This window comes from Dendrobates tinctorius, unplaced genomic scaffold, assembly GCF_039654945.1.
Source record: "Dendrobates tinctorius isolate UK_male_01 unplaced genomic scaffold, ASM3965494v1 ptg000011l, whole genome shotgun sequence".
NCBI classification, from domain to species: domain Eukaryota; kingdom Metazoa; phylum Chordata; class Amphibia; order Anura; family Dendrobatidae; genus Dendrobates; species Dendrobates tinctorius.
In genome coordinates, this window is record NW_027361679.1 from 127,645,338 (window position 1) to 127,672,465 (window position 27,128).

The following is a 27,128-nucleotide window of genomic DNA, read 5'->3' on the forward strand; positions in this document are numbered from 1 at the left end:
AGGAGAGCAGGAAAATGCCAGCTCCCCTGCCTGATGGAGAATCTGCACACTGGTATCACAGTGGCCAGCTGCAGTCTCCCTCCTGTAGTGTAATGTGCAGGCTTTACTGTCCTGAGGAGCTTCTTCTGGGTTGCAGTTTGGTGTACGCTCAGATTGGCTCAGGCACACTGGGTCCTAGTGCCCACCTTGCATTTCTCTCAGACACTTCCTGGTCCTGCCTCACTGCCTACAAACTTGGTAAGTGGCATGTCATGGTCAATGGGGGGATGAATGTGAGAGGATAGGGATATTGTGGGGGAGGTGGGACAGAGTACTGGGGGTATTGTGGGGGCTGAAGTGGGGGGAAGGACACTGGGGGGTGAATGTGAGAGGATGAGGGTATTGTGGGGGCTGAAGTGGGGGAGCGGGGAAAGGGCACTGGGGGTAAATTTGAGAGAATTGGGGTGTTGTGGGGGCTCAAGTGGAGGAGGGGGACAGGGCACTGACGACGGAATGTGAGAGATTGGGGGTATTGTCGGTGGAGGGCACAGGGGGTGAATGTAAGAGGATAGGGGTACTGTGAGGGCTGTGGTAGGTGAGGGGCAACAAGGCACTGGGGGGTGAATGTGAGATGATTGGGGTGTTGTGAGGGCTGAGGTGTGTGAGGGGCAAAAGGGCACTGGGGGGTGAATGTGAGAGAATGGGAGTATTGTGGGGGCTGAAGTGGGTGAGGGGTGACATGGTACTGGGGGGAATGATTATTATACTGTTTTGTTAGGAGATTATATGCACTTCTATTACATGTAATAGTTGCTGTCTGGGGGGCTGGAGATGGGCAGGTCGGAGGTGTTTGATGCTTACCAGCTGGGTCTTTTTCGAGTATAACAAGCCTCCATATAGTAACCATGAGCTGCATTACATTTAAAGGGAATCTGTCACCCCCCGGAACGTGGTGTATGACCTATTAATATGGGCATACAGGTGATGTTACACTAGTCTTACCTGTCTGCCTCATATTAATGGTCTTGTTGCTGAGAAATATTATATTGTGTCTTTATGTTAATGATTTTTTACAGGATCCGGGGTGTGCGGTGCTGTAAGAAATCCCTGACCCCTGTCTTCACTGTAATACTTACCCCCCTCCCATACACGTCAGTTATGGCCCTGTAAGCCTGAGCCCTGCACTCCCTCAGGAATACATACCTTATCCTCCCTTCTGTGGGCACTGCATTCAGTGATCTTCTGCGCAGGCACTGGCGATTTCCGATCCAGTGATCCCTGGTGTGCGCACCGATAAGGTGCTCTCCCCACTTCCTCCCTGCATAGTCATCACCATGTACACATGGTTCCTAGCGAAGACTATGCAGGGAGGAAGTGGGGAGAGCACCAGAAGTCACAGTGACTCGCCTGCGCAGAAGATCAATGAATGCAGCGCCCATAGAAGGGATGAAGCCGTTCAGATTGTGGTAACTCACAGTGCGCAGGCTCAGGATTCCGGCGCCATAACTGACATACATGGGAGGGGGTAGTATTTGAGTGAAGACAGGAGGCAGGGATTTCTTACAACACTGCCCGCCCCGGAGCCTGGAAGGAAATCATCAGCATAAGGAAAGAATATAGCATTTCTCAGCAACAAGACCATAAATATGAGGCAGACATTTCTATCACCTGTATGCCCATATTAATAGGTCATACACGTCCCGGACTGTGACAGATTCCCTTTAAATCACCACTCCAGCATTTTTTTTTATTTCACCGCTGGAGTAGCCCCTTAAAATCCAAGACCTCTACCTTCTTGCGTTTTCATCTGTTTTTGCCTCCGCTCGACTCCATCTCCTGCAGTTTGTGACCTGTCTGCTGCTCCAGTGTTTCATGGAGCAGTGCAGAGGTCTATAATCAATGGAAGTCTGTGTGAACCTCTTTCTGGCCTCGTTCTCGCCTCTTCAAGCTCTCATACACTTACAGTGAGCACTTGTGACGTAGCTTCTAACTTCTTGTCATTCAGAAGCTGCGCTCACAAGTTTGAGTCGTGGGACTGGAGCGGTGCCAAAAACCAGTAAATACGCCTGAGGATAAGAAAATGACCGAGGGCAGAGGACTTGCACTTAATGTACCACTCCAGCGGTGAGAACCCCCCCCCCCGCTGGATTGGTGCTATAATAATAAGCACTTTATTATTTATTACTTATTTATTGTGACTGCAGACTGCCAAATCATGACAGGGAGCGCCTGCTGCATGAGCCCTTAATATCACTGGCGTTATCGGGTGGTCATGGACCCCACATTTGCTATGTTCATGTGTCGACTAGAAAGGTTCGGTTTTTCTCAATAGAAGAGAATTGAGAGAAGCCGAAAGAGTCATCACATGATCGCCTGCTCGAATCTGTGGTACTGGGGCCATTTTTACTGTACTGGGGGGACTCAGGGGACATTATTAAATGTTAAGTGGGCACTTAAGCATTATTGTTATAGGAGCACTCAGTTTTGTGACCATCAAAGTTGCATATGGGATATTATTACTTTTTAGGGACAAAATGTGGAGGGCACTAGCACAGGGCATTAATATTTTGTAGGGGGAAATTTTACTAACTAGAGAGCACAAAGGAGGCATTATTACTATGTAAGGAGCACAGTGGTGGCATTATTACTATGTAAGGAGCGTAGTGGTGGCTTTATTACTATGTAAGGAGCGTAGTGGTGGCTTTATTACTATGTAAGGAGCACAGTGGTGGCATTATTACTATGTAAGGAGCGTAGTGGTGGCTTTATTACTATGTAAGGAGCACAGTGGTGGCATTATTACTATGTAAGGAGCGTAGTGGTGGCAGTATTATGTGAGGCAGTAAGAGGAGCCGTTATTGTACCACACAGCAGGAGCTGTAGGACACGTATGGCAGCTGCAGCTCAGTATTGCGGTATCAGCAGAATGAGGAGTTTGTGCAGGTTATGGATAGATATGAACGGTGCAAGAAGTGTGAGAGTGAGAAGTCGTTGTTGTTGTAATCTCTGCAGATGAGTCCTAGCTGGAAAAGTTGTCATGTTGGTCTGGGTCAGATGGAAAAGATGGGAAAAGTGAACGACTCCATAAGAAGGAGCATCAGCTGTTAGTCACCATCTATAACTGTGCCACTATATAGTCCCCATAAAGTAATATCAGTATTCGTTTTTGTATATAGATTTATTTGCAATCACAGTGCGGTCATCTGCCCACTCACATCTTTCGCCCCCCCCCCCCCCCCAAGTTGAATCCCTAGCTATGCCTCTGATCCAAAATATAGGGTCAGAGTCTATTCATTAAGGGTTTTGTTTCGCTTAGCGACGCACCAGCGATCCCGACAACAATACGACCTGGTAAGTATTGCTGGTGCGTCGCTAAATGGTCGCTAGTAAGCTGCCAAACAGGCAGATCTCTTCAGTGATGCAGCAACGATCCGGCGATCTATGCAACAACCTCGCCAGTCGTTGGTACCTTGTCACACAGCAGCTTTTCAGACAATTCCCGCCTGCGTCCCTGAGTTCTGCATCGCTGACGAGGTCGCTCGTCGGCGTCAAACATAGCGATGCGCGCTGGCCAGCAGGATGCCGATGACGAAAAAATAGCCTAGGACATTGGAGCACGATCAGCGATATAAAGCGGGGGGGGTCGCCGCTGCGTGTCACATGTAGCGAGATCGCTGTTGCGTTACAAAATCGTTGACGCTTCAGCGATCTCGCTAGCAACCTCGCTATGTGAGACGGGGACTTAAGGCTAATGTACAAAAAAATTTCCTGCAAACAGCAGGAAGTTAGAGTCTAGACAAATTGCAGTGACCAGTGTGAAAATTGTAAGACTCTTATATTTTTAAAATTTGTAATAAAGATTGTGAGATGGATTTTTTTTAATACATTTAACACAATAACCTGATTTAAACAATAAGTCATCTTCTGATGACACATTCCTTTTAAGTCAGACATGTTTTGTGTTGAATGCAACACCTGCTTAAGCGAAACGAGCAACAGAATTATACTGTGTATTGTCATCAGTTTCACGTGTGTTGGAGGCGTAAACTCCTAAATCTTCTCCACTATTCTTTTTCACTCTATTGGTAATTATATCCTCAGCCTACCAGCAAGGAGGGAGGAAGATTTGTGCTCATAACCTGTTTGGCTGTCATACGTGAAGAGGAGGAATACATAGCACAGGTGCGGTCGAGAATTGTCAGCTCGAAAAACTTGTTTCCTTATCAAGTCTCCACTTGAGTCTGGCCACAGTCTCTGAAATACTTAGAGTATCTCTCATGTAGGCGGCCAGCGGACCAGAAGAATAGGTATAAGTGGACTACTGGGTAAACAGTGACTGTACCTTTCCTGAACTATGCAACCATCCTTTCTTACTTAAGTCTCTGAACCTTTCTATGAAAACATCATCTGTGGATTCATCCTTGCAACCTGCTTATATATTGAGTATTTGAAACACAGGATTTATTCTCTATCTCATTAATAGAGAGAAGGTAGATCAGGCAATACCCTCTTCGGACTTGAAATATGCCAGAAACGGCTTGTTAATGCAGACCAATCAAAGAAAACTTGACATCTTGAGGTTGAAATTGAGATATCAGACAATTAACTTTACCCTGATTGCTAAAATTGGATGTGATGAGGCTGACTACGTTTTGACGTGGAACTCTGCTATAGAAGTCTACAAGTGATATTACTGAAATGCCGTGGTGGTGCATCTGGTGCTTCTGTCCTCCTAGGATAACCGAGGAAGATAAAATGTCATTGGCTATCAACAGAGAGATTAACAGAATGCTTAAAATACACAAAAAAGAGGACAACAGCGTGCTGAAACTCCTGCTTTTGGGTAAGAGTCACTGGTGGTGGTAATTCATAGCCATTAGCACTGTCAAATGAACATATACGGTACATTGTTTATGTCTTTTGCAGTAAATTTCCACAGTAGCCAAAGAATGAATTAGAATTAGCTCTTTACAAAATCTTACAGATCTTAGTAGATGATTGATTGGCATTGGTAATTCTGTAGGTCACCAGCAAAGTAAAGTTGCTAATATTGTCTCTTGCCATTTTTGTGGGGGTGGGGTTTCCCACCACCAATAGCATGGTGGGGACATTGTGGTTTGTCTTCAGCACTTACATTAAAGGGTTAATAATCTTTTTTTTTTTTTTTTATTTGTTAGAGCTCATGTTCAGTAATGTTTATCATTGGGGTCTAGGTCTTGACTCATCCACAAATTGTTTAAACTATGATGCAGAATGGTACACATACTCAATAGAGGTCAATGGGTTTGCACCTTTCTATTAAATGCTGTGAATGTAAAACCCATCAATCTGACCAATCTCTGGAACCACATTGGACTACAATATCTTAAGGCCCATTTAAATAAGCTGATAATTATAGATTGCACATTCAAAAGATTAAATAACAAATGGAGGCATGCTTACATCCTGTAACTAGCACTGATTCATCAATGGCCTCTTTGTAGCCAGCGCAAACTCTGAAAGTAAGGACTGCATCATTTAGCTGAAGCCAGTGATTGTCTGCAGTGGTCAGGTCATTGTAAAAGCATGTCATCAAAGAATCATCCGTTGATGTGCTGTTCAAGTCACCTACCCTTTGCAGGCAATCACAGGCTTCAGCAATTCTGTGACATCAAGATGACACCTTAATTTCTATAGTGGAAAAAGCTTTTTCGGAGGTGCTTCCCTCTAGTAGCTGGTCCAAAAGGACCATGATTCTGGAACAACCTCCAGGTGGTGTTCCAGAGTAACAATATTACACTTGTGTGTTTAAAATTAAATTTATTCTAAAAATATTTTTTACATGCTCATGCACTAATAACATAAAAAACTTTTAAAGGGAATCTGTCACCTCACTTTGGTGCGGTATTTAAATGACTTGGGTCCGGTCCAATGGGTGATGGTTCGTGTCTTTTCCTCCATCCCTCCTTGGCCGCTGTCCGCAATATTTCAGGGAATTTCCGTACTTGGCCTCAATATTACGCTCGTGCGCATTGCAATCTGGACTCGCGCACGTGCAATATGCTTTGCCCATCTGTGGGCAAAGCCAAAAAGCATTAGTGCGCATGCACCGGTGAACTATATCCCGGAAGTATTTCACTGTGTTCCGGGACATAGTTCACCGGTGCGTGCGCACTATCGCTTTTCATCCCCAACTGATGAATATAATATCTATTTTATGTGTAGAGAAAGAACACTATTGTTAAGGGCTCATGCATACGATCATTTAAATTGGACGAGTACAAGTCATCCGTTTTGACGGACAGCAGTAGTACCCATGTTATTCCATGGGGCTGTGCACATGCCTGATTTTTTCCTTGGAGAGAGTTGTCCGAGGGAAAAAAATCATCTACATGTTCAATTTTGATCGGAGTTTCGGATCAAAATCAGTAATGCTTTTTTTATGGGTCCATGGAAAACATTGGACCGCACCTGGATGACATCTGAATGTGCGTCCTATTTTCACGGACTGATTGAATGGAAAAGCTGGACAACCTTTTTTTTTCTCTACCTCTGAGAAAAACGGATCCCACTTAGATCAAACTCTAAACAAAGTCTGATCAGAGTGTGATTAGAATAATCAACTATTTTTCTCCGATGGAGAGAAAACCGTGGTGTGACAATAGCCTTGGTCTGAATTTTTCTCAATTCAAAGATGTTCTGCTAGTTTCAATAAATATATTGGTAATAGTGACATTTTTGGTTTTTGACTGTAGATTCTTTGTGTTGGTGAGACGCTTTATCTTACTCCATACAGCTTACACAGCGAAGCTTCTACACTTTTTCTGCATTTCCTGGATTTTCACTTGATTATTATTATGGTACATAACAAGAAGCACCTGCATGTGATAACTCACAATGCTGCTTTTATTACTTTCAAGATTACTAATCCTTTCTATCCAACATGCTTCCTATTACATCTACTAACAACAGATTGTATCCTGACGATTGCTGACACACAGCCCTCCATGAGTGACATTCCCTCTGTTACTGCTCACCTGGCAACTGCTTCCTTCTTTGTGCACCTCAAATAGGCATCTGGTCACCGTTTCCTTGCATACAAATCCCACAGATTTTTTAGAGCCTCAATTTAGCAGTTTGAAGATATCTGGACTGATTGGGAAATGATATGTTCTGGGTAAGAACTCAGTATACTCAGATTTCTGTTTCTGTGATTGTGGATTTAATTCCTACTGATGAGCACCATGAAGTTATGTTAATATTTAGACTAAAAATCATCACTAGTAGGCAGCAATCATTGTGATATTGAAAACCATAGTTTGAGTTCTGATTAAAGGGATAGTGCACAATTGGTTTGTTGAGAGACCACATTTTTGGATACCATTACCTAATGCAAGTCTAATGCATAGAGCAGGTAAGGCCTATCAATTCCCACAAAAAAATACATGATGACTAAAAATAAAAGACTGTATAATTAACCCCTTTCCGACATTGGGCGTAATAGTAGGCCAACATCGGACTCCCCCTGTTTGGTGCGGAATCCAGCGCTGAGCCCGCACCTTTCCAGGCTCATGTCAGCAGATATAAAAAGCTGACATGTGCCCGCAACAGCCGCGGGTGGAATTGCCATCCACCTGCGGCGGTTAACTAGTTAAATGCCGATGTCTATCTATGACAGTGGTATTTAACTCGCTCTTACCAGGAGCACGTCCTTTATCTCACCCATTGGTGAACCCGTCACATGATCACGGGTCATCGACTAGTCGGAATGAGAACCAGAGGTTTCCAGCAGACCTCTATGGGTGTGAACTTTTGATTAGGGTCATTTGGATGTTTTATTTTGGTTGTCATTATGATTTAAAAAGAGAAAACACAGTACTTTGACAATAAATGGCTTCACCCAGCCACTAACCATGAGTAGAGAAAAAGTTTTGGTGTTATCATTCATAAACTTTTGAGCACAACAGTATATTTATATATTTTACATCATAAAAAATTACAAAAAGGAAATAGGGTCAACGAAAAAGTTTGAGCACCCTTGGAGTTTTGTGTGCTTAGATATCTTTGAACAAGGTTTCAGACCTTAATTAGCCTGTAAGGGTTATGGCTTGCTCAGTATCATCATTAGGAAAGGCCCTGTAATGCTAATTTCCCAGCTTTATGAAAACTCTATATACAGTATGAGCCCCTACAGAGCCTCCTATATATGGTATGAGCCCCATATATAGACTACAAGCCTGCACAGAGCCTCCTATATACATAGTAACATAACATAGTAACATAGTTTTGAAGGCTGAAGGAAGACCTTATGTCCATCTAGTTCAGCCTATTTTTAGTGCAGCTGTTCTGCATTGTTGATCCTGGGGAAGGCAAAAAACCCACAGAGTAGAAGCCAATTTTCTCCATAGGGAAAAAAATTCCTTCCCCTACGCTGGGTCAACCATCTACCTATAATATTATGTTATTCGTAACCTTCTATACTGTTACAAGAAAAGCATCCATTCCTTTCTTAAATTCATTCAGTGAGTTGGTCATCACCACTTCCTCGGGAAGAGAATTCCAGAGCCTCACTGCTCTTACCGTGAAGAACCCTCTTCTATGCTGGTGCAGAAATTGTCTTTCCTCCAAACGAAGAGAATGCCCCCTTGTTCTTGTCACAGTCCATGGTATAAACAGTTCATTGGAGAGATCTCTGTATTGCCCTCTGATATACTTGTACATATATATTAGGTATCCCCTAAGTCTTCTCTTTTCTAGAGTAAATAGACTTAATTTTGATAACCTTTCTGGGTATTGTAGTGAACCAACTTCATTTATCATTTTAGTGGCCCGCCTTTGAACCCTTTCAAGTTCAGTAATGTCTTTCTTGAGCACCGGCGTCCAAAACTGCACACAATACTCCAAGTGTGGTCTGACGAGTGATTTGCACAGAGGGAGAATTATGTTTTCATCTCGTGTCTCCAGACCTCTTCTAATGCATCCCATGACCCTATTTGCTTTGTTGGCAGCTGCCTGACACTGGGCACTCCAATTTAGCTTCTTATTAACTAAGATGCCTAAGTCTTTTTCCATGTCTGATTTCCCCAGCAGTTTCCCATTTAGTAAGTAATTGTAGCATCTGTTTCTCCTTCCCATGTGCATAACCTTACACTTATCTGTGTTAAACCTCATTTGCTATTTTTCAGCCCAATTCTCCAATTTACTCAAATCTTTCTGTAGTTGCAAACTGTCCTCCTTTGTGTTAACTACCTTACATAGTTTTGTATCATCTGCAAATACTGATATTTTACTGTGTAAGCCATCCACTAGATCATTAATAAATATATCAAATAGTAGGGGGCCCAATACAGAACCCTGTGGTACCACATTAGTAACCCTGGCCCAATCTGAGTATGCCCCATTAATAAGCACTCTTTGTTTTCTATCACTAAGCCAGCTATCTACCCATCTACACACATTTTCCCCTAGCCCAAGCTTTCTCATCTTACTTACCAATCTTTTATGTGGGACAGTGTCAAATGCTTTAGAGAAGTCAAGATAAATAACATCCAATGATTCTCCTGGGTCCATGTGAGAGCTTACATCCTCATAGAAGCTGATCAGGTTAGTTTGACAGGAGCGATCCTTCATAAATCCATGTTGATATGGAGTTAAACATTTATTAACATTGAGATATTCCATAATGGTATCTCTTAGAAACCCTTCAAAAATTTTACCCACAACAGATGTTAAGCTTACCGGCCTATAGTTTCCAGGTTCCCTTTTACACCCCTTTTTGAATATTGGTACCACATTTGCTTGCTGCCAATCAAAAGGAACAGACCCTGTTTCTATAGAGTCTTTAAATATAAGGAATAGAGGCCTGTCTATCACATTACTTAACTCCCTTAATACCCGAGGGTGAATGCCATCAGGGCCTGGTGATTTGTCAATTTTAATCTTACTAAGGCGGTTCTGCACTTGTTGCTGGGTTAGGCAGGTAATACTTAATGGGGAGTTTACATTATCACTCTGCATTTCCCCTGGCAAATCCTTTTCCTGTGTGAACACTGTTGAGAAAAAAGTATTTAAAACATTTGCTTTTCCCACATCGCTCTCTATGATTTCACCCTCATTGTTCTTTAAAGGGCCGACACCATCAATTTTAATCTTTTTACTGTTTATATAATTAAAGAATAGTTTGGGGTTTGTTTTACTTTCCTTAGCAATGAGTCTCTCAGTTTCCACTTTTGCTAAATGTATTTGTTTTTTTACACATTTTATTTTTTTCTCTATAACTTTTTAATGCTTCTTTATTGCCTTCTTGTTTTAGCTTCCTAAATGCCTTGTTCTTGTTATTTATTGCCCTTTTTACATCCTTATTTAGCCACATTGGTGTTCTCCTGTTCTTAGCCCTTTTATTTCTGTACGGTATGGCTAGCTCGCAGTGGGTGTGTAAAACTGATTTAAATATTTCCCATTTATTTTCTGTGCTCCTATTTTTGAGGACATAGTCCCAATCAATTCGGCGAAGGTCCTCTCTAAGCTGATCAAACTTTGCTTTCCTGAAATTCAGCGTTTTCGTAACCCCCTTCCAGGGCACCTTACTGAAGGACAAGTGGAATTGTATTATATTGTGGTCACTGTTCCCTAGGTGCCCATCGACTCGTACTTCTGTTATTCTATCTGGCCTGTTGCTTAAAATTAAGTCCAGAAGGGCTGTCCCTCTAGTTGGGCCCTGCACAAGTTGTGACAGATAATTATCCTTGGTCACTGACAGAAATTGGTTTCCTTTCTGAGATACGCAGGTTTCAGTTTCCCAGTCTAGTAGTTGAAGTCCCCATAATAATCACCTCATTGTGATTTGCTGCTTTGTCTATTTGTTTCAATAATACATTTTCAGTGGTTTCTGTTATATTTGGTGGCTTATAACAAACCCCTATGAGGATTTTATTACTTTTCCCTCCTTGTATCTCCACCCATAGAGACTCCCCCTCTTCATTTCCCTCTTGTATATCTTCTCTTAGTGTGGGCTTTAAAGTGGACTTTATATATAGACAGACTCCACCCCCTTTCCTTTTTTTACGATCCCTCCTAAACAAATCATATCCTTGCAAGTTAGCCACCCAGTCATAGCTGTCGTCTAACCATGTCTCAGTTATTCCTACTATGTCGTATTTTTCCTCATACATTACCAACTCCAGATCTTCAATCTTATTGGTCAGGCTTCTTGCATTGGCCAGCATGCAGGAAAGAAGTTTTGCTTCCTTTTTCTTAGCTTCCCTCTGAGTACCCTGTCTTGGGTCCTTTTTACCACATCTAGTATCCTTGATTAGTTTGTCCTTCTGCTGCATGTTCTTGTCTGCTGTTTTTCCTCCCATCCCCTCATCTTTTAGTTTAAAGCCCTCCTGATGAGTGTGGCAAGTATTCTGGCGAATGTGTGTTTCCCAGGTTTTGTGAGGTGTATCCCATCTCTTGCGAGAAGTCCATTGTAGAGGTAATTCACGCCATGGTCCAAGAATCCAAATCCTTGCTGCCTGCACCACCGTCGTAGCCAGTTGTTCACCTCTAGTATCCTATTCCATCTCCTGATGCCATGACCATCGACTGGGAGGATTGATGAGAAAACAACCTGTACGTTCCGTTCCTTTATTTTCTTCCCCAGAATTTCAAAGTCTTCACAGATAGTTGGTAGGTCATTTCTTGCCGTGTCGTTTGTGCCTACATGTATCAGTAGGAAAGGGTAGTCGTCCTTGGATTTGAGGATAGTTGGTATCCTGTTGGCCACATCCTTGATTTTTGCTCCTGGCAGCATACTTCTCGTGCGGTTATGTCCGGCCTGCAGATAGTTGCCTCCGTGCCTCTTAGTAGTGAGTCGCCCATAACTACCACTGTTCTTTTCTTTCCGGACGCACTGCTTGTTGCTCGTGAGTGTTTTTGAGTGTCATTTGTTTCCGCTTTTGTTGACAGAGTAACTTCTTTTGTGGAAGTGAGCCTGCACATAGCCTCATGTACACATTATGAGCCCCATATAGCCTCCTATATACCGTACATTATGAGTGTGCACATAGCCTCCTATATACATTATAAGCCTGCACATCGCCTCCTATATACAGTATGAGCCTGCATATAGCCTCCTATATACATTATGAGCCTGCACATAGCCTCATGCATACAATGTAAGCCCCCATATAGCCTCCTATATACATTACGAGCCTGCACATAACCTCCTATACACAATATCAGCTCCCATGTAGCCTTCTATTTACAGTATGAGCCCCAATATACATTATGAGCCTGCATATAGCCTCCTATATCCATTTTGAACCTGCACATAAGCTCCTATATACAGAATGAGCCCCCACATAGCCTCCTACATACAATATGAGCCCCATTTCTACATTATGAGCCTGCACGTAGCCTCATATATACACTATGAGCCTGCACATAGTTTCATATATACAGTATGAGCCCCTATATACATTTTGAGCCTGCACATAGCCTCCTATATACATTATGAGCCTGCACATAGCTTCCTATATGCAGTATGAGCCTACAAATATCCTCCTATATGTATTATGAGTCTGCACATAGCCTCCTATATACACTATGAGCCTGCACATAGCCTCCTATATACACTATGCACCCCTATATACATTATGAGCCTGCACATAGCTTCCTATATGCAGTATGAGCCTACATATATCCTCCTATATGCATTATGAGTCTGCACATAGCCTCCTATATACACTATGAGCCTGCGCATAGCCTCTTGTATACACAATGCACCCATATATACATTATGAGCCTGCACATAGCCTCCTATATACATTATAAGCCAGCACATAGCCTCCTATATACAGCATGAGCTTACATATATCCTATATATATTATGAGCTTGCACATAGCCTTAGAGGCTCATAACCTCCTATATACATTATGAGCCTGCACACAGCCTCCTATATACATTATGAACCAGCACATAGCCTCCTATATAGATAATGAGCCTGCACATAACCTATTTACAGTATTACCCCCTACATAGCCTCCTATATACAGTATTTAGGTTATGAGCCTGGACATAGCCTCCTATATACAGTACATTATGAGCCTGCACATAGCCACTTGCTTACAGTGTGAGCCCCCCATATAGCCTCCTAAATACATTATGAGCCTGTACATAGCTTCCTATATACATTATGAGCCTGCACATAGCATCATATATACAGTATGAGCCCGCACATAGCCTCCTATATACATTATGAGCCTGCATATACAGTAGCTTCCTATATGCAGTATGAGCCTACATATATCCTCCTATATGCATTATGAACCTGCACATAGCCTCCTATATACACTATGCACCCCCTATATACATTATGAGCCTGCACATAGCCCCTATATACATAGAATCATAGAATCGTAGAGTTGGAAGGGACCTCCTGGGCCATCTGGTCCAACCCCCTGCTCAAAGCAGGATTCGCTAAATCATCCCAGTTAGATGTCTGTCCAGCCTCTGTTTGAAGACTTCCATTGAAGGAGAACTCACCACTTCTCGTGGCAGCCTGTTCCACTCATTGATCACTCTAACTGTCAAAAGTTTTTTCTAATATCTAATCTGTGTCTCCTCCCATTCAGCTTCATCCCATTGCTTCTAGTCTTTCCTTGTGCAAATGAGAATAAAGTTGATCCTTCTACAATGTGACAGCCCTTTAGATATTTGTAGACAGCTATTAAGTCTCCTCTCAGTCTTCTCTTTTGCAAACTAAACATTCCCAAATCCTGCAACCTTTCCTCATAAGACAGGGTTTGCAGACCGGTCACCATTCTGGTCGCTCTTTTCTGAACTTGCTCCAGTTTGTTGATGTCTTTTTTAAAATGTGGTGCCCAAAATTGGACACAATATTCCAGATGAGGTCTGACCAAAGAGGAGTAGAGGGAAATAATTACTTCACGTGATCTAGACTGTATGCTTCTGTTAATACATCCTAGAATTGCATTTGCCTTTTTTGCTGCTGCATCACACTGTTGACTCATATTCAGTCTGTGATCTATTAGTATACCCAAGTCTTTTTCACATGTGCTGTCACTTAGCCCTATTCCTCCCATTCTATATATGCTTTTTTTCATTTTTATTGCCCAGATGTAGTACTTTGCATTTCTCCCTGTTAAAAACCATTCTGTTAGTTGCTGCCCACTTCTCCAGTTTATTTAAATCTTTTTGAATCCTCTCTCTCTTCTCTAGTATTAGCTATCCCTCCTAGCTTTGTGTCATCAGCAAATTTAATCAGTTTACCCTCAATTCCTTCATCTAAATCGTTGATAAAGATGTTGAACAATACAGGGCCCAGGACAGAGCCCTGTGGTACCCCACTTGAGACATTCTTCCAACTGGATGTGCAGCCATTTACGACCACTCTTTGGGTCCGATCACTAAGCCAGTTATGAATCCACCTAACAGTTGCCTTGTCCATTCCATACTTAGTCATTTTTTCAATAAGGATTGTATGAGAGACTTTGTCAAATGCTTTGCTGAAGTCAAGATATACTATATCTACAGCATTTCCTTGATCCACCCAATCAGTAATACCATCATAGAAGGAAATTAAATTAGTCTGACATGACTTATTAGTTACAAACCCATGCTGACTCTGTTTAATCACTTCATTCTTATCCAGGTATTGACATACATGTTGTTTAATAATTTGTTCAAAGATCTTTCCTGGTATAGAAGTCAGACTCACCGGCCTATAGTTGCCTGGGTCCACCTTCTTCCCCTTTTTGAAGATAGGAACAACATTTGCTCTTCTCCAGTCTTCTGGCACTTCTCCTGTTCTCCAAGAATTTTCAAAGATTATGGAGAGGGGTTCAAAAATTTCTTCTGCTATCTCCTTCAGTACTCTGGGGTGTAATTCATCTGGACCTGGAGACTTGAATACATTTAGGTTAGCTAAGTGTTTCCTCACTATCTTTCTGTTTATAGATATCCTGGATTCTTCTATTCCCTTAATAGGACAGTGAATAACAGTTGATGTTACATTTCCTTTCTGAGAGAAAACAGATGCAAAATAGGAATTTAAAAGTTCAGCCTTCTCAACATCCTGTCTTACCATTTCATCATTTTCATCCTGTAAAAATCCTATAGCATCTTTGACTTTTCTTTTACTTTTGACATATCCCCAAAATCCTTTATTATTGCTTTTGACATCTCTTGCAAGCCTCAATTCATTTTCAGCTTTAGATAATCTGATTTGTGCCTTGCAGGTTCTGCAGACAGCATTATATTCTTCTTTAGATATGCCTCCTTCTTTCCATTTTATAAACATTTTTTGCTTCCTTTTTAGCATGTGCTTAAGTTCTGTGTTCATCCATCCTGGTTTCCTTAAATGCTTCCTATTCTTCCCTCTTTTCGGAATTGTTAACAACTGTGCTTTGAGAATTTCATTTTTCAAGATTTCCCATCCTTCCTGGACATTTTTGTCTTTAAGGATATCCAGCCATTGGATCCCTCCAATTCTCTTTCTGAATCCCTTAAAATCTGCCTTTCTGAAATCTAACCTTGACGTCTGAGTCTTCACAGGTCTTCCGCCTCTAGTTATCCAAAATTCTAAAATAGCATGGTCGCTACCTCCTAGGGTCCCAGACACTTTTACCTCCTCAACCATTTCCTCCCTGTTTATAAGGATTAGATCCAAGGTAGCAGTTCCCCTTGTTTTCTCCTTTACCTTTTGGAAGATAAAGTTGTCAGCAAGAGAGGATAAGAATTTCCTTGACCTGTTAGTTTTGCCTGAGAGAGATCCCAACAAATGTCTGGATAGTTGAAATCTCCCATGACAACTATGTCATATTTTTTGGAGAACTTGGCCATTTGATGCATAAAGAGTTCATCCATATCTTCAGCTTGCACAGGCGGCCTGTAGTAAATGCCTACAATGGTGTCCTTTCCATTGTTCTGTCCTTGTATTCTTACCCAAACAGTTTCCACAGAACTCCCAGTCTCTGAAGCTTCAATCTCTGTGCAGATATACGCATTTCTAACATACAATGCGACACCCCCTCCTCGTTTATCAAGTCTGTTTCTTGCAAATAAGTTGTATCCTTCTAGTCTTGTATTCCAATCATGTGTATTGTCCCACCAAGTTTCAGTGATTCCAATGACATCATATTTCTTTTCCTGTGTTAGTAGTTCCAATTCTCCTTGTTTGTTGCCCATGCTTTGTGCATTAGTATAGAAACATTTTAGTTTGTTATTGGTTTCTCTTTCTCCAATATTTTTTTTAATTAGATTCTTTCGTCTTTGTTCTTCCTTTCCACTTCTAATAGCAGAGTTCTCAGTAGCATTTGTCAGGTGTATGGCTTTTTCTGGTCTTTTGCTTCCCTTCCTATGTTGTTCTAGTTTAAAGCTCTCCTTACAAGTGTAGCAAGGCGACTTCCAAATACCTGCTTTCCAGTCTTCGTAAGGTGCACCCCATCTCTAGCAAGTAGTCCATCGTATAAGTAGTTCACTCCGTGATCCAGAAATCCAAATCGTTGCTGACGGCACCATCGACGTAGCCAGTTGTTCACCTGCAGAATCTTATTCCACCTCCTTGTTCCATGGCCATCAACTGGGAGGATGGAAGAGAAGACCACCTGCGCTCCCAGTTCTTTCACTTTATTGCCTAAGTCTTCAAAGTCTCTGCAGATGGTTTCCAGGTCGTTTCTTGCGGTGTCATTTGTCCCCACATGTAGTAGCAGGAATGGGTAGTCATCTGTAGGTCTGAAGAGTCCTGATATCCTGTCAGACACATCTTTAATTTTTGCACCTGGAAGACAGCACATTTCTCTTGAAGTTATATCCGGTCTGCAGATAGCGGCCTCTGTTCCTCTCAACAGGGAATCCCCCATGACCACCACTCTCCGTTTCTTCTTCACAACATTTTTCTTTCTCCATCCAGGAGGACTCTGAAGGCGTACAAGGTTGCTGTTTGTTGGCAAAGTCTTATCCTGATGTATTTCTTCATCGTTTTCCTGCGTGAGAGCCTGGTACTGGTTTCTGAGCAGTATGGGTGCTGACTGCCTCCTGATCCTCCTGCTTCTCTGGGTCACATGTTTCCAATCCTCTGTTTCTTCAGGTGCACTTCGAATTTCTTCTCTTTCTGTAACATGAAGAGATAATTCTGCTCTGTCCAAGAACTCTTCACCTTCCTTAATGATCTTCAACGTAGCTAACCTCTCTTCGAGATTTTGCAACTTTTCCTCCAACAGGGTCACAAGCTTGCATTTGTGGCATGTGAAGTTTGGCTTTTCCACTGGTAAATCTGTGAACATGTAGCAAGAAATGCAGCTCACCAAATGGCTCCTGGCCTCTTCCATCTTGAGATTTCTTAAAAAGATGAAAGATGAGCCAAAATGAGTCGGCGCGCGGTTTCTCCGATTTCCTCTTTTCAGCTGCAACGGCCAAAACCCAGTGATCGTTGAGCTCGCGGAGACTCTTCACTTATCCCAGAAGGCACTGGGAATATGCAAATGATCTCCTCAAGACTCTTCCCCTGGTTTCTCCGATTTCCTCTTTTCAGCTGCAACGGCCAAAACCCAGTGATCGTTGAGCTCGCGGAGACTCTTCACTTATCCCAGAAGGCACTGGGAATATGCAAATGATCTCCTCAAGACTCTTCCCCTGGTTTCTCCGATTTCCTCTTTTCAGCTGCAACGGCCAAAACCCAGTGATCGTTGCGCTCGCGGAGACTCTTCACTTATCCCAGAAGGCACTGGGAATATGCAAATGATATCTCCTCAAGACTCTTCCCCTGGTTTCTCCGATTTCCTCTTTTCAGCTGCAACGGCCAAAACCCAGTGATCGTTGAGCTCGCGGAGACTCTTCACTTATCCCAGAAGGCACTGGGAATATGCAAATGATCTCCTCAAGACTCTTCCCCTGGTTTCTCCGATTTCCTCTTTTCAGCTGCAACGGCCAAAACCCAGTGATCGTTGAGCTCGCGGAGACTCTTCACTTATCCCAGAAGGCACTGGGAATATGCAAATGATCTCCTCAAGACTCTTCCCCTGGTTTCTCCGATTTCCTCTTTTCAGCTGCAACGGCCAAAACCCAGTGATCGTTGAGCTCGCGGAGACTCTTCACTTATCCCAGAAGGCACTGGGAATATGCAAATGATCTCCTCAAGACTCTTCCCCTGGTTTCTCCGATTTCCTCTTTTCAGCTGCAACGGCCAAAACCCAGTGATCGTTGAGCTCGCGGAGACTCTTCACTTATCCCAGAAGGCACTGGGAATATGCAAATGATCTCCTCAAGACTCTTCCCCTGGTTTCTCCGATTTCCTCTTTTCAGCTGCAACGGCCAAAACCCAGTGATCGTTGAGCTCGCGGAGACTCTTCACTTATCCCAGAAGGCACTGGGAATATGCAAATGATCTCCTCAAGACTCTTCCCCTGGTTTCTCCGATTTCCTCTTTTCAGCTGCAACGGCCAAAACCCAGTGATCGTTGAGCTCGCGGAGACTCTTCACTTATCCCAGAAGGCACTGGGAATATGCAAATGATCTCCTCAAGACTCTTCCCCTGGTTTCTCCGATTTCCTCTTTTCAGCTGCAACGGCCAAAACCCAGTGATCGTTGAGCTCGCGGAGACTCTTCACATATCCCAGAAGGCACTGGGAATATGCAAATGATCTCCTCAAGACTCTTCCCCTGGTTTCTCCGATTTCCTCTTTTCAGCTGCAACGGCCAAAACCCAGTGATCGTTGAGCTCGCGGAGACTCTTCACTTATCCCAGAAGGCACTGGGAATATGCAAATGATCTCCTCAAGACTCTTCCCCTGGTTTCTCCGATTTCCTCTTTTCAGCAGCAACGGCCAAAACCCAGTGATCGTTGAGCTCGCGGAGACTCTTCACTTATCCCAGAAGGCACTGGGAATATGCAAATGATCTCCTCAAGACTCTTCCCCTGGTTTCTCCGATTTCCTCTTTTCAGCTGCAACGGCCAAAACCCAGTGATCGTTGAGCTCGCGGAGACTCTTCACTTATCCCAGAAGGCACTGGGAATATGCAAATGATCTCCTCAAGACTCTTCCCCTGGTTTCTCCGATTTCCTCTTTTCAGCTGCAACGGCCAAAACCCAGTGATCGTTGAGCTCGCGGAGACTCTTCACTTATCCCAGAAGGCACTGGGAATATGCAAATGATCTCCTCAAGACTCTTCCCCTGGTTTCTCCGATTTCCTCTTTTCAGCTGCAACGGCCAAAACCCAGTGATCGTTGAGCTCGCGGAGACTCTTCACTTATCCCAGAAGGCACTGGGAATATGCAAATGATCTCCTCAAGACTCTTCCCCTGCACATAGCCTCCTATATACAGTATGAGCTTGCATATATACTCCTATATATATAAGCCTGCACATAGCCTTCCAGGCTCATAACCTCCTATATACATTATGAGCCTGCACATTGCCTCCTATATACATTATGAGCCCGCACATAGCCTCCTATATACATAATGAGCCTACACATAGCCTCCTGTACAGTGTGAGCCCCCAAATAGCCTCGTATATAAATTATGAGCCTGCACGTAGTCTCCTATATATATAATGAGCTAGTGTGGTGCCCCTGAGGCTCAGTCGCCACCGAGGTACTGCACCTCCTCCTGAGGTGTGGTGCCCCACCATCCAGGTAAGTTGGAGGCTCCTGACCACGCTCCAGCACTCGCACCCCACACCACACAGTACTTCAGCAAAGCCACATTGCGGCTCCCTGCTTGGAGTGTAGCAGAGCACCTTTGGTGGCTCCCTGCTTGGAACACGAAACGTGCTGGGAGGCGGGTGGAGTTGAGAATACATAAAAGAGAGGGAATGTTTAGGATTACAGGTCAGTCTGAGAGAGGAAGCAACTCAGAGAGGAGTGAGGAAAGAAGATCAGTGAGAGAGGGATGGAGGAAGGAGGTGCTGCAGCAGACCTGAGTGACCCGGGTCTGCTGGCACGGGAAAGGAAAGAAGGAGAAAGACATTGAACTGAAACCTGATCTTCCATAAGAAGGAAAGAATAGTATGGAACATAGGAGTAAAAGGGAACAGAGAGGACGTGGGTTAGAGGAAGAACCCTGCCTAGAAGTTCTAAGCGCAAGGCCGGGGCCCGGTCCCCGAGGTTGTATGGACACTAATGGTTCTGCAGCAGACACCAGTGGAGTAGTGGGCTGTAAATGCACTACTCCCATCCAAGACTTGGGGGCACAACAGCATCTCTGATAGTGAGCCGGGACTTAGGAGTATGGAGTCCCCGAAGCAGGCTACAGCTGTCTGCCGTACAAGTAGAGCTCTTGGGAACATCTGTCAGGAGGCACTCCAGTGTAACTCAGTACTAGGAGTACTTCACACTTAAAGGCGCTATAGAGGAGACGTTCAGAAAGGCACATGTTGGCGGAGTGTTGGAAGGGAGCATTGCATCTTGCCTGGAGGTTGACTGAGTCTCTGACCTGGAGGACACAGCACGGAGACAGGCACCTGTGTGTACTACAGACTGTGAGTAAAGCTTTGGAATTACAAGCCCTGGTGTCCTCCATTCATTCTCGCGCCAACGCACCAGGCACCGCTACATCTGGGTACCAGCTTTTACACCGCTGGTGCCTCTCCTCTAATTCCACATTTACACTGCCCTGGGACTACAGCTCCACCTGTGGGGAGCTTCACCATCTTGGCTGCAACACACCATCAGTCCCAGAGGATCTGCATGCAGCGTTGGCCTAACACCTCACTTGCTGAACACCACAGGTGGCGTCACGAACTATTCCGTTCACTACATTCTACCATTCAATTTCCCCCATTAATTGGGCGCCCAGGGCCACGGACCGAGTCACCGCTGCTGTGACACATCCTGCCGACACCGGCCCGGTACCGAGTACCCCACAGCCCTGGGAGGGCGACCCACTAGCATATAATCTCCTATATGCAGTATGAGCCCCCATATAGCCTCCTATATACAGTATGAGCCCCATATTTAGATTATGAGCCTGCACATAGCCTCCTGTACAGTGTGAGCCCCCAAATAGCCTCGTATATACATTATGAGCCTGCACATAGTCTCATATATATATATATATATATATATATATATATAATGAGCCTGCACATAACCTCCTATATACAGTATGAGCCCCATATAGCTTCCTATATACAGTATGAGCCCCATATATAGATTATGAGCCTTCACATAGCCTCCTATATACATTATGATCCTGCACATAGCCTCCTGTACAGTGTGAGTTCCATATAGCCTCCTATATACACATTATGAACCTGCACATAGCAGTGGGTACGGAAAATATTCAGACCCCTTTAAATTTGCTCAGTACTGAGTAGAAGCACCCTTTTGAGCTAGCACAGCCAGGAGTCTTCTTGGGAATGATGCAACAAATTTTTCACACCTGGATTTGGGGATTCTCTGCCATTCTTCCTTGCAGATCCTCTCAGTTCCATCAGGTTGGATGGTGAACATTGGTGGACAGCCATTTTCAGGTCTCTCCAGAGATACTCAATTGAGTTTAGGCCAGGGCTCTGGCTGGGCCAGTCAAGAATGGTCACAGAGTTGTTCTGAAGCCACTCCTTTGTTATTTTAGCATTGTGCTTAGGGTCATTGTCTTGTTGGAAGGTGAACCTTCGACCAAGTCTGAGGTCCAAAGCACTCTGGAAGAGGTTTTCATCCAGGATATATGTATTTGACACATTCATGTTTCCTTCAATTGCAACCAGTAATCCTGTCCCTGCAGCCGAAAAACACCCCCATAGCAAGATGCTGCCACCACCATGTTTCACTGTTGGGATTGTATTGGGCAGGTGATGAGTAGTGCCTGGTTTTCTCCACACATACCGCTTAGAATTATCATCAAAAAGTTCTATCTTCGTCTCATCAGACCAGAGAATCTTATTTTTCATAGTCTGGGAGTCCTTCCTATGTTTTTTAGCAAACTCTATGCGGGCTTGCACTGAGGAGAGGCTTCTGTCGGGCCACTCTGCAATAAAGGCCCAACTGGTGGAGGGCTAAAGTGATAGTTGACTTTGTGGAACATTTTTCCATCTCCCTACTGCATCTGTGGAGCTCAGTCACAGTGATCTTGGAGTTCTTCTTTAACTGTCTCCCCAAGGCTCTTCTCCCATGATTGCTCAGTTTGGCTAGACGGCCAGGTCTTGGAAGACTTCTGGTGGTCCCAAACTTCTTCCATTTAAGGATTATGGAGGTCACTGTCCTCTTAGGAATTTTGAGTACTGCAGAAATTTTTTTTGTAACCTTGGCCAGATCTGTGCCTTGCCACAATTCTGTCTCTGAGCTCCTTTGCCAGTTCCTTTGACCTCATGATTCTCATTTGGTCTGACATGCACTGTGAACTGTGAGGTCTTAAGGTACTGTCACACTTAGCGATGTACCAGCGATCCCGACCAGCGATATGATGCGGTCAGGATCGCTGGTACATCGCTAAGTGGTCGCTAGTGAGCTGCCACATAGGCAGATCTCACCAGCGACATAGCTGGGGACGGGGGTCGCTACTTACCTGTCACACCAGGCGATCCTGCGTCCTCCCGCCCGGCTCCACGCGTCGCTCGTCCTCACAGCAGGAAGCGCCGCAGGAAGCTGACGACGAGAAACGGTCCTGAACGTTCTCGCGCGATCAGCGATAACCAGCGGGGGAGCGGGTCGTAGGTAAGTATCAGACATAGAGATATCGCTAGCAATATCGCTATAACGTCACTAGTTATAGCGATATTGCTAGCGATATCTCTTAGTGTGACATGCCCTTTATATAGACAGGTGTTTGCCTTTACAAATCAAGTCCTATCAGTTTAATTAAACACAGCTGGACTCCAATGAAGGAGTAGAACCATCTCAAGAAGGATTACAAGGAAATGGACAGCATGTGACTTAAATATGAGTGTCTGAGCAAAGGGTCTGAATACTTACGACCATGTGATATTTCAGTTTTTCTTTGTTTATAAATTTGCAAAAATTTCTACATTTGTGTTTTTTTTAGTCAAGATGGGGTGCAGAGTGTACGTTAATGAGAAAAAAATGAACTTTTTTGAATTTACCAAATGAATGCAATGAATCAAAGCTTGAAAAATATAAAGGAGTCTGAATACTTTCCGTACCCACTGTATATACTTTATGAGCCTGCACATAGCCTCCTATATACATTATGAGCCTGCACTTAGCCTCCTGAACACAGTATGAGCCCCCAAATAGGCTGCTATGTACATTATGAGCCTGCACATAGCCTCCTGTATACAGTATGAGCCCCCAAATAGCCTCCTATATACATTATGAGCCTGCACATTGCCTCCTATGTAGAGTATGAGCCCCCGTATAGCTTCCTATGTACATTTTGAGCCGGAACATAGCCTCCTATATACATTATGAGCAATGAGTCTTTTGCAGCACTCTGTAGGAATTTATGCTCACTCATCTTTGCAAAATTGTTGTAATTCTGCACACTGGAGGGTTTCTGAGCATGAATTGCCTTTTTAAGATCATACCACAGCATCTCAGTTGGATTAAGGTCATATCTTTGACTAGGCCACTTCAAAATCTTAATATTGTTTTTGTTAAGCCATCCAGAAGTGGACTTGCTGGTGTGTTTTGGATCAGTGTCCTGCGGCATAACCCAAGTGCGCTTAAGCTTGAGGCCACGACCAGGTGGCCAGACATTCTCCTTCAGGATTTTTTGGTATACAGCAGAATTCATGGTTCCATTTACCACAGCAAGTCGCCCAGGTCCTGAAGCAACAAAACAGGCCCAGACCATCACACTCCCAGAATCATATTTTACTGTTGGCATGATGTTTCTTTTCTGAAATGCTGTTACTTATACACCAGATGTAATGGGACTACCAAAAAGTTCAACTTTTGTCTCTTCAGTCCACAGAGTATTCTCCCAAAAGTCTTGGCGATCATCAAGATGTTCTCTGGCAAAACTGAGAGGAACTTTTGTGTTCTCATTGCTCAGCAGTGGTTTTCGTCTTGGAACTCTGCCGTGCAGGCCATTTTTACCTAGTCTCTTTCTCATGGTGGAGTCATGAACACTAAACTTAACTGAGGCAAGTGAGGCCTGCAGTTCTTTGAATGTTGTTGTACAGTCCTTTGTGACCTCTTAGATGAGTCTTGCTGCACCCTTTGGTGTAATTTTAGTCGGCCGGCCACTCTTAGGAAGGTTCAAGTTTTCACCATTTGTGGATAATGGCTCTCACTGTGGTTCGCTGGAGTCCCAAAGCTTTATAAATGGCTTTATAACCTTTTCCAGACTTATAGATCTCAATTACTTTTTTTCTCATTTGTTCCAGAATTTTTTTTGGATCACTGCATGATGTCTAGCTTTTGAGGATATTTTGGTCTCCTTCACTTTGTCAGGCAGTTCCTATTTAAGTGATTTCTTCATTGAAAACAGATGTGGCAGTAATCAGGCCTGGGTGTGGCTAGGGAATTTGGACTCAGCTTCCCATAGATGTGATAAACCACAGTTAATTTATGTTTCATAGGGAGTAGGGGAGGCAATCACTTTTTCACAGAGGGCCCTGTAGGTTTGAATTTTCTTTTTCCTTAATAATAAAGACCTTCATTTAAAAACTGCATTTTGTGTTTATTTGTGTTATGTTTGTATAGTTTTTAATTTTGCTTGGTGATCTGAAACATGAAAAGTGTGACAAACGTGCAAAAGAATAGGAAATCAGGAAGGTGCAAACGCTATTTTGCATAACTGTATAGTATCCATAAATAAATATTTTTATTAAAAAAAATAAACAAGAAAACTTCACATATTTAATATCGCCGCTTCTGGAATAATATGACTTATAAAACTGGCCCACTAGTTAACTCCTTCAGTGAACACCGAAAAAAAAGCAAAAAAAAACAAACAATTTTTTATAACCAAAAAGTGGAATAAAAAGCGAATAAAAAGGCATATGTAAATTACAATTGTATCGCTGAAAACTTCATCTTAGCTTGGAAAAATCATGCCACCAGACAGATCCGTCAGCAGAAAAATAAAAAAGTTTTAGTTCTCAGAATAAAGCAATGCAAAAATAAAAAATTTTTCTATAAAATATTTTTTACTGTGTAAAAGCTCCAAAGCATAAAAAAAAATTACACTAGAAATGTGGTATCACTGTAATCATACTGACCCAAAGAATAAAACTTCCTTATCAATTTTACCACTCGCGGAACGATATAAAACAAAAAACAAAAAAACAATTCCTAAATTGCTGGTTTTTGTGTATTCTGCCTGCCAAAATTCAGAATAGAAAGCTATTGAAAAATGCCATGTGACCGAAAGGGGTTCCAATAAAATCCTCAACTTGTCCTGCGAAAAGCAAGTCATAACATGACTGTCAGCAGAAATATAGAAAAGTTATAGCTATCAAAATATGGGGATGCTAAAAGTGTCTTTTAGTGTGTGGCAGCAGCCAAACAGAAAAAAACTATATAAATCTGCTATCACTGTAATCTCCCCGACCCAAAGAATAAACTTGTCTAATCACTTATAACACAGGATAAATGGCGTAAAAAATAAATAAAGCCAATTTTTGACCTACTACTGATTTTTTCATTCTGTTTCGCAAAGATTGCAGTAAGGCTCAGCGCACATTTATCCGGTGCTCTACACCCGGGTTTCCATGTAAATCTGTGAAATACATGATTCAGATGGAACCCATGAAGGAATATTCTCTATAAAGAGACCGATGGAGGCACTATGGACTCTGTCTGGCCTTTGCGCAGTCAGCCTCAGTTTTGTACACTTCTAAAAAGAAGAATAACTCTGAACATAGGCCAGACTGAGTCCAGGATAACTCAGCATAAAGTGCAGGATACATGTGATCCTAAATGTTATGTAAAATGTTCCCAATACAAGCTTCAACTCAATCCAGAAAAAAAGCAAGTACCCCCTCAGGCCTGTTAATGGGTTAATGGAAATATAGGGCGCTTCCACCTTACTGGTAGTACTTCCTTCTGAGCCCTAGTGTGCCTAAACCACATTTAGCATCCACATGTTTGACATTTCTGTACTGATGAGAACCCACCTAATTACCGGTGTGTCTCTAGAAACATGAGCTGGGCACTACCACATACTGGGCACTACAATATACTGGTGACTACAACTTACTGGGCACTACAATGGCAGTTTGCAATTTTCACTCAGCAACACCCACTGCTGCTTGTTTCTGGAAAGCACCCATGGAGTCAGAATCAGTTCTGGCTTGCGCAAAGTGCATCTATGACTGTGCATTTGCTGGTCCAATGCACGTCACTACAGAGTAGTTGCTCTGTATAACATTATTCAGTTATATAAATGTTTTGGGTGTCCCCTTTTCCAATGCTAATTATTACTTTGACTAGTCGATGGGACATTAGTTTCCCCAGACTAGTCAGCTTTCTTTCCATGTTATCATGCCCCTGTTGGGATGATAACATAATTTGCACAGGCCGGCTTCATCGCCAGCTCATGCAAATCTCCCTCACACGCTGTTCAGTTCGACAATGTCACTGCGCCTCTAAAGCGCATGACTGGACGTTGAGAAGATGGCTTCTGGTCATGTGCAGCTTATCCCTGATGCCAGGAAGCATACACCCGGCTACAGAGGCGCAGTAACACTGTCAATATGACAAAATTTGCATGCATGAGAATTGCATGAGCTGGCAATGACACCAGCTCATGCAAATTATGTTATCGCACTCATAGGGGTGTGATAACATGGAAAGAGGGCCAAGTAGTCTAAGGAAACAAACGTCCCATCGACTAGTCAAAACCCTAATTAGTATAGGAAAAGGGGACATTACAAATGCTTTTTTAACCCCTTAATGACCACCAATAAGAATTAAAACGGCAGCCGCTAAGGGGCCTTTTTAAAAGGACAATCGGGAATAGGGCTGTAGTGCCTCCCAGAGTTGGAAAATCTCCAGGGTTTCAGCTACTGGAGGCAGCTGAGACCCTGGAGAACATGAGCAGGGCCATATTTTCCAGTTCCTGATCACGTGATCACCATTATTCAGCAAATAACGGCTATCAGGAAAAAAAAGACTCTGCCCACTGTTAAAATAATTTCTCTCTCCTCTGACATGATATACAGTACCTGTCAGAGGAGAGAGAAATGCTGTCCCCCCAAGATCCCCTGATACCTTCTCCATCCCTGGGCCCTCAAAATCCATCCCCCACCCTTCCTCGTCA

At 43.2% G+C, this 27,128-nt stretch overlaps 1 protein-coding gene across 3 annotated transcripts in view; it reads left to right on the forward strand.

The window, feature by feature from the left end:
* LOC141050849 (guanine nucleotide-binding protein subunit alpha-15-like) overlaps positions 1–27,128 on the forward strand; it is a 157,911-nt gene that overhangs the window by 30,672 nt on the left and 100,111 nt on the right. The window contains exon 2 of one of the 3 annotated variants that reach the window (XM_073547529.1): positions 4,081–4,822. The exons of the other annotated variants lie outside the window; for them this stretch is intronic. Within the exon in view, the coding sequence (XP_073403630.1) occupies positions 4,678–4,822 (145 nt within the window). The 5' untranslated portion in view covers positions 4,081–4,677. The remainder of the gene's footprint in view (positions 1–4,080; positions 4,823–27,128) is intronic. 3 annotated transcript variants of the gene reach the window in all.